The sequence below is a fragment of the Bison bison genome, unplaced genomic scaffold, assembly GCF_000754665.1.
Source record: "Bison bison bison isolate TAMUID 2011002044 unplaced genomic scaffold, Bison_UMD1.0 scf7180017864035, whole genome shotgun sequence".
Taxonomy (NCBI): Eukaryota; Metazoa; Chordata; class Mammalia; order Artiodactyla; family Bovidae; genus Bison; species Bison bison.
The window spans coordinates 1635724-1648633 of NW_011494607.1; the positions used below are offsets into that span (position 1 = coordinate 1635724).

At 39.1% G+C, this 12910-nt stretch overlaps 1 protein-coding gene across 3 annotated transcripts in view; it reads right to left on the reverse strand.

Annotated features, from left to right (window-relative positions):
- Positions 1-12910, reverse strand: part of LAMA2 (laminin, alpha 2) — a 705371-nt gene that overhangs the window by 62104 nt on the left and 630357 nt on the right. For all 3 annotated transcript variants that reach the window (XM_010834646.1, XM_010834645.1, XM_010834644.1), the window contains exons 49-51: positions 9787-9911; positions 2823-2985; positions 2017-2161 (exon numbers count right to left, since the gene is read on the reverse strand). In XM_010834646.1, coding sequence (XP_010832948.1) covers positions 2017-2161; positions 2823-2985; positions 9787-9911 — 433 coding nt within the window. The remainder of the gene's footprint in view (positions 1-2016; positions 2162-2822; positions 2986-9786; positions 9912-12910) is intronic.

Here is a 12910-nt window from a genome sequence, read left to right on the forward strand (position 1 = left end):
TCTCCACTAGCGCCACCTGGAAAGCCCAGTTTAGCTCATAAGGCCTTTTATAAACTGGCTTTGTTATCTCCAGCCTTATCTGATCATTCTCTGCCACGATTCATCCTCTTAGCCTATGGACTTACTTATAGTTCCCAAAGCATTTCCCAAAGTGTATTCAGCCACATGCTGATAAGGTATGGAAGGATTTTGGTGATCAGAGAAGTTGCAGAAATGTCAGATTAGAGTTAAACTTTTTTCTGTCCAGAGTCTATAAATGTGCCTTGTGCCTCTCTTGCTTGGGAAAAATGTATACAGACAGCTATTCCAATTAATTAAACAAATGCAAAACCAGTTTTTGTCCAAACTGAGGAGTTTCTCCAGGGTTTCCTGTTCCAAGGAAAAGCAGTTGGAGAATGATATATGATGTTGTATTAATATCATGCTCCCCGAGACCTCCAGGATTTCACACAACGTTCAATTTTCTGAATTGTCCAAAGGAGTTTTTCACCCACAGAACTCCTCAGCTCCTGCCTGTGCATCAGGGCACTCCCTGAGGGCTGACCTCTGGATCTGACTTGAGTGTTTCTCTCTTCTGAGATTTCTAGCCTGCTGTACATATCTCCATATGGTAATTAGCTTTCTACTCTAACTGCTGATTGACTTGTCTGTCTTCCCCTTTAGACTGCAAGTTCCTTAAAGACTGGGGCTTATCACAGACTTCACTTTGTTCTTGCCTAATAATTACTGGGCTTCCCTAGTAGCTCAGCTGGTAAAGAATCCCCCCTGAAATGCAGGAGTCCCTGGTTCGATTCTTGGGTTGGGAAGTTCCCCTGGAGAAGGGAATAGGCTACCCACTCCAATATGTTTGGTCTTCCCTGGTGGCTCAGATGGGAAAGCATCTGCCTTCAATGAGGGTGACCAGGGTTGGGAAGATACCCTGGAGAAGGGAATGGCTATCCACTTCAGTGTTCTTGCCTGGAGAATCCTTATGGACAGAGTAGCCTGACAGGCTACAGTCCATGACATGACTGTAGTTGTATCTGCCAAACACCTAGTAAGCACAGCACAGTACTTAACTAGGTGTTTGGCAGATATGTGTTAAATGTAGGAATGAAAGACGGTGCAAGGTTATATCTAAATTTTTGTGAAATGTCACACTGGCATATTCAAAATGAATTAAGTCTAATAATATAAACAGAAGAATCAAAGTTTAATTTGCAGATACAAGCAATGCCATAGTACCCAGAATTAGGGGAATTATACTAAGATAACAATAGCAGCACACTGACACCTAATAGTCTTGGATTTCTGTCTTGGTTGTAAGATTTTAGGTATAAATGTTTGGGACCACATATAAGCTTGAGTCTACATTTTCTTTTCTCTGCTGCTGCTAAGTCGCTTCAGTTGTGTCCGACTCTGTGCGACCCCATGGACTGCAGCCTACCAGGCTCCTCCATCCATGGGATTTTCCAGGCAAGAGTACTGGAGTGGGGTGCCATTGCCTTCTCCACCAGAACAAAATACATGAACAAATGAAATAATGTTTGGGAAGTGTTTTGAAAATGTCCTAGAACATAAAAATGTTACATCATTATTAATCAATTATTAGCTTGTCCACATACACATTTTTGGCATTTTCAAAAAGCTAAGGATTGGTAGCTGTGCTCTATTGCCTGTACAAATTCTATCTGTGGGCCATTCTAAAGGAAACATCTTGGCAAAACGGGAAGAAAAGGAAAGCATACAAGCTTTTCAAATCTACTACAGGATATAATTTTACAAGTTGTATGATAGTTTTATGCTTTCAAATTAAGCTCTCACTTTCAAAAGAAAATGACAGAGAATCATTTGGCTCTTCAATCAGTCATGTCTAACCCAAACCACCTGTAATCTAAGCCAAAGAAATGACTGTATCAATTTTTCACAGAATTTGTGAGTACCTAAAGTGACAGACAGGGTCTTCATGATTAGATACGTGGGAGCTTTGGATAGCATGATTAAGGCTCAGAGTGCATTATTACTATAAAAACTCACCTTGTTTTTGAATTCTTGACAAGGTGAATGATTTCCATTTCCCGTCATTATGGTTTTGATTGCTGACAACGGAAGCCATTCCTGAACCCAGATCATAGCTGACTTTTATGTGCCCATCAGTGAGCTCTACACTCATGAAATCCTTCTATTAATAGAGGAAAAATACACCAGTGATTAGATACACAGAGAAAAATATGGGTATTCACTTTGTGGGGTTTGTAATAGGGCTTTATGGTTAAATTACTGAATGTGTTGATCTGTAAGTGAAATCCATTTTTGGAAATAGAATTGGTGTTAGTATTTTATGAATGTTTGTGGGTGTGTTGTTATGGCGCAAATGGTCAAAGCTGAATTACTAGGATGTATCCTTTTACGACAGGAGTAAAAAGTGGGTTCTTTTGAAACTGTATTAAGCAAACTAAATAGGATGTTCCCAGAAAGAAGTTACAAAGAAACACTGACCTGGAAAAAATAATAAGGATGTTTAGAACCACCTTTTCACTAAGGTCTTTAGAAGAAGGCTAAGGAAGTGTGTTTTTCTGCTGCATGTTTCTATACAAAGGGAATCTTTACTGGGTGTTTCTTTTAAAGAATTATAAGGCAGTTATTCTGAAAATAAATGATAATTAAATTATATATGTAATTAAAGTCATTGATGGAAATACATAAATACTATGCACCACTCTTGGCTATGCACACTCATCCCAGACTTCTCTGAACAATAACTGATAACTGCACTGGAACCCTACAAAAAAAGAAGCAAACCATATCTTCAATTGTGAAAGATCAACGGTGCACATCTTTACCAGGTCTCGTGTGGCAAGGTACATCAGGAGAGCACTTGAAGAAAATGTCCTGAACTTGAACATGACAGTGGAGATGTTGGGGTACCAACGAATGGGGCGACTGACCAATGCATAGCCTTCTCCATCAAACTGAATGGTCCCCTCACTATCTTCCACCTGTGGACTGAAGAGAGACATTTCACATGAATCAGACGATGTCTACATGATCCATCCATTTTCAATACATCACACTCTATCTTGTGAGTCTGGGTTGTAGGCTGTTGTGAAGTGAAACTCGCTCAGTCATGTCTGACTTTTTGCGACCCCATGGGCTGTAGCCTACCATGCTCCTCCGTCTGTGGGATTCTCCAGGCAAGAATACTGGAGTGGGTTGCCATTTCCTTCTCCAGGAGATCTTCCCAACCCAGGGATTGAACCCGGGTCTCCCGCATTGCAGGTAGACACTTTACCATCTGAGCCACCAGGAAGTAGGCTGTTGTAGGGCAGGAACAATCCCAGATACATCTTCCATCCTTCCCCTCCTCTCCAGGGCCACCATCAGGCCAGGTAACCACCATCTCTCACCTGGACTTCATTAGGTGTTCAATAACTAGGTCAATGATGTTTTAAATCCTTTTGCTGAGGTGCCTAATGGATAGTTGTGTTGGTGTTTAAGTGTATCTTAGTGGTGTGAACTAGTGGGATTTTGGAACATGCTAAGAATGCATTGTTACATTTACCAAATACATAACGTAACAGGGAGTAGGGGTTGGATGAAAAGGGCGAAGGTGGTCGAAAGGTGCTAACTTACAAGTTGTAAGAAGAAAAGCCATGATGGAAAATAGACTCCTATTCTCTGAGCCCTGGCTATTCAGTTGGATTTTCTGGGACATATTAGATTCAGACAATGAAGGGCTTCTCTAACTGTGTGTATCTGTTGATCTGTCTTCTTCCCCTGTATGTAAGCTCTATGAAGCCGAGTAGTGCTTATGGGTCAGGCTCCATTTCAGGCACAAGCTCAGCATCCAGTGCAATACTTGGCTCATAGTAGAAGCTGGTAAATATTTGTGGAATGACGGGGATTTTGGAAATCAAATTGCCTCACAGAGAATACATGTTCAATCAATACTGGTTGAATAATTAATGAATATTAAGATATGTCTGGAGAAGGCAATGGCACCCCACTCCAGTACTCTTGCCTGGAAAATCCCATGGATGGAGGAGCCTGGTGGGCTGCAGTCCATGGGGTTGCTAAGAGTCGGACACGACTGAGAGACTTCACTTTCGCTTTTCACTTGCATGCATTGGAGAAGGAAATAGCAACCCACTCCAGTGTTCTTGACTGGAGAATCCCAGGGACGGGGGAGCCTGGTGGGCTGCTGTCTATGGGGTCATGCAGAGTTGGACACGACTGAAGTGACTTAGCAGTAGCAGCAGCAAGATATGTCTTGTAAATATAGCATTTAAAAATATTTCTTTTTCAAAAGAAGAGTTATCGTCTATCTATCTTACCTAACTGATGTTAACAGCATAAGTCTTGACTGTGGAGATATTTAAACTTTAAATATCTGCATCTTAGTTTATATTTGAATCTGTGAAACTGGACTGTTGTATTAACTTAAGAGTAGAGAAGAGCTATTGAGAAATACAGTAATGTAAAATAACAATAACTGAGACTATTATTTGTATGAAATCTTGGATAATGAGAAAAATAATAGTGTACAACATTAATGGGCTTGTGGAAGAATAGCTTGCATTTTAGACAAATTGGCTTCCTCTCTGTTTCTGGAAAAGAGAGAAATATAAAACTCTGAAGACAAAAGAAAGGGAAGAGTCTTCTCTGTATTCGTCACAATCATGTAATTGTAAGTTATATCTAAATAGGTATAAAATCAGATTGATATATTTTTGTATACTGTAGCTTAAAGCTTAAAAGATGCTTTTTCAATATTCATGAAAAGTGTTAACTGAAAGGTTTGCGGGACTAAATCAGCTTATTAACAATATAATTTAGTGAATAAATTTAGTGAATAAATGATGAGTTTGGTCTTCTTTCATCATTATTAAAAATCCATTAGAATCTGGAATATTATGATATTAGAAAATGTAATGTAGACTCTACTAAGTAGAAGGTCCATGAGGGTCTCAAATACTTGGATTTTGCATTATGTACCACCATGCTATCAACAAAAACTCCAGAAAGGGTGTGGAGATCACCACTGACAGTTTCCCAAATGCTTTGGCCCAAAGCATTGTTACAACTCGAAAAGAAAAAAACATAAAATTTCACTACATGATGTCAGAATAAGCACTGGAATAAAAAAATGTCACATTTGTATAATGATGTTATTATGGCCTTAATATATTAATTTCCTCAACACATAATGGAAAAAACAGCAGAGTAGATGGCAGGTAATCTGGAGTCTGATGTGGAATCTCAGAAGTCACGTGACACCTCATTTCTCAGTGTCTCCACTCTGAGATGAGAGGTTTAGATCAGTGAACGATTTCTAAAGCCTATTCCCATTTCAACCCTGTAACAGATTCTTCTGTTCAAGCAACAGGCAAATCTGCAAGCAGGAGTTTTGTATAAGAGCAGCAAAACATACAGTTGTAGATCAGGCTATTTTGTTTAATTCATTAACCAAAAACCAGGTAAACCTGGCTTCAAATTGGTGACTTTGAGGTTGGGGAAAAATGAATCTTTCCAATCACAGTCCATAAAATTTCAATAGCTAACATTATACTAGAGTTTTCCTATTCATTTTCAATATATTTACTAGGAAGAGTGACTATTCCTTTATAATTAATAAATGATAATCTCACAGCCTCCAGAAAGAAAACCACAACCACAGAAAGCTAACCAAAATGATCACATGGATCACAGCCTTGTACAACTCAGTGAAGCTAGAGCCATGCTGTGTAGGGCCACCCAAAATGGACAGGTCATGGTGGAGAGTTCTGAAAAACATGGTCTACTGGAGACAGGAATGGCAAATCACTTCAGGATTTTTGCCTCGAGAACTCCATGAACAGTATGAAAAGGCAAAGAGATATGAAACTGGAAGATGAGCCTTCCGGGTTGGTAGGTATCCAATATGCTACTGGGGAAGAGCAGAGAAATAGCTTTAGGATGAATGAAGAGGCTGAGCCAAAGCGGAAACAATGTCCAGTTGTGGATGTATCTGGTGGTGAAAGTAGGGTCCAATGTTTTAAGAACAATATTGCATAGGAACCTGGAATATTAGGTCCATGAATCAAGGTAAATTGGAAGTGGTCAAACAGGAGATGGCAAGAGTGAACACTGGCATTTTAGGTATCAGTGAACTAAAATGGACAGGAATGGGAGAATTTACTTCAGATTAGGACTGTTGGCAAGAATCCCTTAGAAGTAATGGAGTAGCCCTTATAGTCAACAAAAGAGTTGGAAATATAGTACTCAGGTACAATATCAAGTAGGATAGAATGATCTCAGTTCATTTCCAAGGAAAACCATTCAACATCACAGTAATCCAAGTCTAAGCCCCAACCGCTAATGTCAAAGAAGTTGAAGCTGGGTGGTTCTATGAAGACCTATAAGACCTAGAACTAACAGCAAAAAAAAAAAAAAAAAAGAAAGAAAGAAAAAAAATGTCCTATTCATCATAGGGGATTGGAATGCAAAAGTAGGAAGTCAAGAAATACCTGGAGTAACAGGAACTTTTGGCCTTGGATTACAAAATGACACAGGGCAAAGGCTAACAGTTTTGCCAAAAGAACACACTGGTCATAGCAAATACCCTCTTCCAACAACACAAGAGACGACTCTATACGTAGACATCCCCAGATAGTCAATACCAAAATCAGACTGATTATATTTTTTGCAGCCAAAGATGGAGAAGCCCTATACAGTCAGTAAAAAGGCCTGGAGCTGACTGTGGCGCAGATCATCACCTCCTTATGGCAAAATTCAGGCTTAAACTGAAGAAAGTAGGGAAAACCCTTAAGTCATTCATGTATGACCTAAGTCAAATTCCTTATGATTATACAGTGGAATTGACAATAGATTCAAGGGATTAGATTTGGTAGACAGAATGGACAGAGGTTTGTAACACTGTATGGGAAGCAGGGATCAAGACCATCCCCAAGAAAAAGAAATGCAAAAAGGCTAAATTGTGGTCTGAGGAGGCCTTACAAACAGCTGAGAAAAGAAGAGAAGCTAAAGGCAAAGGAGAAAAGGAAAGATATACTCATTTGAATTCAGAGTTCCAAGAATAGCAAAGAGAGATAAGAAAGGCTTCCTCAAAGAGCAACGCAAGGAAACAGAGGAAAACAATAGAATGGTAAAGATAAGATCTCTTCAAGACATACCAAGGGAGCATTTCATACAAAGATGGGCACAATAAAGGACAGAAATGGTGTGGAATTAACAGAAGCATAAGATATTAAGAAGAGGTGGCTAGAATACACAGAAGAACCATACAGAAAAGATCTTCATGAATCAGATAACCATGATGGTGTGATCACTCACCTAGAACCAGACATCCTGGAGTGTGAAGTCAAGTGGGCCATGGGAAGAATTACTATGAACAAAGCTACTAGAGGTGATGTAATTCCAGCCGAGCCACTTAAATCCTAAAAATGATGCTGTTAAAGTGCTGCACTCAGTATGTCAGCAAACTGGAAAACTCAGCAGTGGCCATAGGATTGGAAAAGGTCAGTTTTCCTTCCAACCCCAAAAAAGGCAGCACCAGAGAATGTTCAAACTATCACACAGTGCACTGATTTCACATGCTAGCAAGGTAATTCTCAAAACCCTTCAAGCTAGGCTTCAACAGTACTTGAACTGAGAACTTCCAGATGTTTAAGCTAGATTTAGAAAGGGCAGATGAACCAGAGATCAAATCTGTTGGATCACAGAAAAAGCAAGAGAATTCCAGAAAAACATCTCATTCTGCTTTATTGACTATGCCAAAGCCTTTGACTGTGTGGATTACAACAAACTGTAGAAAATTCTTAAAGAGACAGGAATACGGACCACCTTATCTACCTCTTGAGAAACCTGTATGCAGGTCAAGAAGCTATAGTTAGAACTGGACATGGAACAAGACTGGTTTAAAATTGGGAAAGGAGGACATGAAGGCCTGAGATCTTTGCAGAACTGATAATTAGCAATGCTATAGTCTTACATAATATGCATGGCTGAAAGGACATTAAATGCTTTAGATGTTTGGTTGACAATACACTTTTGAAAATTCTACTTATAAATTTACCGAAGAAATGTTTAGGGAAAAGTTGGTGTTGATTTGTGAGTAGTGGAATGATAATGTAGACTTCATTGTCCTTGTATTGAAATCATTTTACAGACAACATTCTATATTAGATTTTATCAAAGATTATGAACAAAACCACTATAAACCATGAATGGATCAGACTTTCAAATTGTCTTCAATGCCAAGTTGAAAAGTTCATGATGACAAAAAAAAAAAAAAATAGAAAGATGAAAGTTAAAACTTTTGGGGAGAGAATATTTTGAGGCTACTTTCTTCTATAAAACTCTAGAGACATGAAGTACTCTGTGCTACATTAATGGAGAATTTAGGTTCTAGCAATGTACATGTTCTCTTTATATTAGAAATAAAAAATATAAACTCCTTAGCACCTAATTATTTTAGAGTTACTATGTGTATTGATTAAGCTTCCAGGTTTTAATTTACATTGTATAGCTTTAACTAAATATAATTAAAATTGTAGTCTCAGTTGATTAGTGGCCTTTAAGTTTTTATGCAGAGAAATCCTCTGCTGCTGCTACTGCTGCTGCTGCTGCTAAGTTGCTTCAGTCATATCCGACTCTGTGCGACCCCATAGACAGCAGCCCATGAGGCTCCCCCGTCCCTGGGATTCTCCAGGCAAGAACACTGGAGTGGGTTGCCATTTCCTTCTCCAATGCATGAAAGGGAAAAGTGAAAGTGAAGTCGCTCAGTCGTGTCTGACTCTTAGGGACCCCATGGACTGCAGTCTACCAGGCTCCTCTGTCCATGGAAAGAAATCCTCTACTTCTACTTAATTTTTTATGTGCTCTATTCAGGTTTATATAAGAATATTTATATATGTTTTATATGCTTGATAAATATTTTTGAATTTCAACATTCTAACCTCTATCTTATAATTAATGAGGGTTATTATGAAACTTTCTCCTGGCCTAACTTGACCTCTGTTTTTCCTTTCCCACTTAAAATCTTCAAGTCCGATGGGTTTCCACCTGAAACACTTACAGGATGCTATGTGTCATTTCATAAATTCTGTAGGAGACAAAACCTGCAGTATGGTTCTATATTTTCTTGTAAACATAAACAGAGTGAATCCAGACTCTGAGGGGCCTTCAGTTTAATCAGTTAAGGAGAGCTTTCTTTAAGTAAAACTGAAATATGAGTATAAAAGAGCCACAGAGACCCAACACTTCCTGAACACAAAGGTAAGTTGGAGTGGAAAGAGATAGTAGTCTTAACTGACTGAGGCTAAAATACCTTGCTATTGTTATTTAGTCACTAAGTCACATCCAACTCTTTGTGACTTCATGGACTGTAGCCTGCCAGGCTCCCCTCTACATGGGATTTCCCAGACAAGAATAATGGTATGGGTTGCCATTTCCTTTTCCAGGGAATCTTCCCAACCCAGGGATCGAATCCTCATTTCATGCTTGGCAGGTGGATTCTTTACCACTGAGACACCTGGGAAGCCCTGAAATATCTTACCTTTACAAATTTTACAAAAACATATGACCATGTCAAAGTGCTAGGGTAGTTCCCAAGGCCTTGGAAAGTGCCTACGCAAACTGGGGGAGGACTTGAGGTTACTTCACCTCCTAGTAAATCTACCTTTAAACACAATCACTTCAAACTTCTTGCTTACCATCCACATGATAATGCAACACTGCACAATAAAATTAAAGCTTTTGTGATGCACAGGCCAGACAGACATTAGGAGAGCCCTGCTCTTAACTAACCTGACGGTGCATCCTTTGCAGTCACCTTCTATTTCTCGGAAATTCCACAATCCTATAGGTTTGCTGTCAAAGTATGCTTCTCCCATACAGCCAGTGAATGTGATAACACGTACAGCGTCAGCCTTCTGCAGAGAGAAACATATTTGTTAGAATTTCACCAAAAAACCCTTAGAGAATCCATGCTGGTGTTGTTTAGTTGCTTAAGTAAGTGTTAGTTGCTCAGTCATGTCTGACCCTTTGTGAACCTATGGACTGTAGCCTACCAGGCTCCTCTGTTCATGGGATGCTCCTGGCAAGAATACTGGAGTGGGTTGCCATTCCCTTCTCCAGGGGACCTTTCCGACCCAAGGATTGAACCTGGGGTTTAGTCATTTAGTTGCATGCAACTCTTTGAGGTCCCATGGACTGTAGCCTACCAAGCTCCTCTATGAGATTTCCCAGGCAAGAATACTGGAGTGGGTTGCCATTTTCTTCTCCAGGGGAGGTTCCCAACCCAGGGATTGAATTTGCATCTCCTGCGTTGGCAGGCGGACTCTTTACCACTGAAGTACCAGGAAAGTCCTACAGTATTCATGAGAGTTGTTATCTGAGCAGAAGAATCTTGAGTAGTTATTATCCACTCTTTGTAAAAATCTTGGTTGTGTACATATTCATTTTTTAACTGTATAATAATATATCCTCAGATCCTGATTATTCTGTGCTATACCAGTTTATCACCATTAGTAAAATAAACACTCCATGCTTCTGACTTTAAATGAACTGCTTATTCTCTTTGAGGTTCTGTTTTCTTCTTGGTCTGTAACATAGGATTATTAGGACAATTATATAAGAGAATTAATTTATGGTTCCACATTCAATGCCTGGCACAGAGATGGTGTTTAATAAATGCTAGTGCTCCTACACCACTAAGATGATTTCTTTCCAGAGATTACGAGAAAGGGTTGTTGTTGCTGAGTTGCTAACTTGTGTCTGACTCTTTTGTCCATGGGATTTCTTAGGCAAGCATGCTGGAGTGGGTTGCCATTTCCTTCTCCATATGAGAAATGGTAGATACTGACAAAGGGAAACAAATGCTTGCATATAGATTACCCTGTGATACTGCTGTCCCGTTTTTCATTTCCTTTTACATTCAAGTAGGTTTCTAGTGCAGGAGAATGAAGGGACAGAGTCAATTTGTAAGAGAAGGGACCCTGCGGTTGTTGCTTGGGGGCATACACAGCACAGAGCCTGATATCTAATAAGGGCAGAATAAACATTTGTTGAATGACAACCTTAGTGTCATTCTTACAGGGAAAGGTCTTTTTAAAATTTTTATTTTATATTGGAGCATACCCGTCTGCCAAAGCAGGAAAAGCAAGAGATGTGGGTTCGATTCCTGGGTTGGGAACATCCTCTGGAGAAGGGAATGGCAACCCACCCCAGTATTATCGCCTGGAGAATTTCATGGAGAGAGGAGCCTGGCAGACTACAGTCCATGGATCACAAAGAGTCAGACATGACTGAGCACATACACTATAGTTGATTAACCATGTTGTGTTAGTTTCAGATGTACAATAAGGTGATTCAGTTATATATATATACATCTATTCCTTTTCAAATGCTTTTCCCATTTAGGTTATTGCAGAATATTCAGCTGAGTTCCCTGTGCTACACAGTAGGTCCTTGTTGGTTATCTGTTTTAAATACAGCAGTATGTCCATGTCAATTCTTGGTATATAACAGTTAAGAAGGAGGAGAATGATCCAATTCTCTCTAGAGAAACTTGCTGTAATTTAAACAACTGTTCACTTTGGCATTGATAATGTTACAATTCTACAACACTCTGCCAAAGTGAATCCACATTTATCTGAGTAACCTGAAAGGAAAAAGTGAATTGACATGTTTGGATTTTAGAACAAATGTAAGAAGATAGTCATAGAGCAGTTAAACATTTGTAGTTATAATTTAGGTTAAAGTCATGAACATGTACATCTTGCTACTGCTATGATCAAGTGGGGCATTGCCATGGAGAAGAAATGTTGGTCAGACACTGACATTTACAAGTTAAGGACAGTCCTTGGGATTCTCTGTTATCTGTGGAATCTTCCCTTAATTTTCCAAAGGCTGATTATCCTACTTGTGAAGTCTACTTGCTTTTTGTTTTTCCTCTTGTATTATAAAAATTATACCTGGGATATTTCCTGCTCCTGTGAATTTTCATTAACATGTCGATATAGTTACTTGTTTCAGTTTTTGGTTCGTGTAATGGTATGGCAGGAACCTTGAAACTCTTGGTCAAAATGGTTAAGATTTTCTATAGATTGCATTTGCCTTTACTTTTTGCCCCTCATACTGGCATAAATCAGTTTTTTTATGCCTAGTGACATCTGAATAATAAGAATTATTTAAGGTGCAATTTAAGGTGTGACTACCAGATGGTAAAGAATCTGCCTGCAATGAGGGACACCAGGGCTTGATCCCTGGGTTGAGAAGATCCTCTGGAGGAGGGCATGGCAACCCACTCCAGTATTCTTGCTTGGAGACTCCCATGGACAGAGGAGTCTGGTAGGCTACAGCCCATAGGGTTGCAAAGAGTCAGATATTACTGAAGTGACAGCACATAGCACCATATCCTAGGCATTTGTTATAAATTTTATGCATATAATCTCACTATTCATTGTGGTAGTAAGGGATGGTAGTTAATAATAGAGATTCTTATGCCTGGTAACAAGTGTTCAGATTGCAGTTCCACCACTCATTGCCATGTGATCTTGGGTGAATCATTTAATTTATTTCTTATATAGAGTTCTTAAGTATAAAATGAGGCTTCTATCTACATTTTGGGGTTGTTATGAAAATTGTTAATTCATGTAAAATTACTTAGAACATTACTTAGCACACAGTAAGGATTATATAAATGTTATAAGAGTTTATTACTACATATTATCCTACAGTATGCAAGCAGTGTAGATATTTTTATCTTACTTTTCTAGTTGAGGAAACTGAAGCCCAAGGGGTTAAGTGACTTGCCTAAGGTCATATTTTAGCAAGTGATAGAGCAGGAAATTCAGCCCGGATTTAATTTCAAATTTTCTTTCTTTTTTTTCTTTCTGGGGTGTGTGTGGGTGTGTGTGTGTGTGTGTGT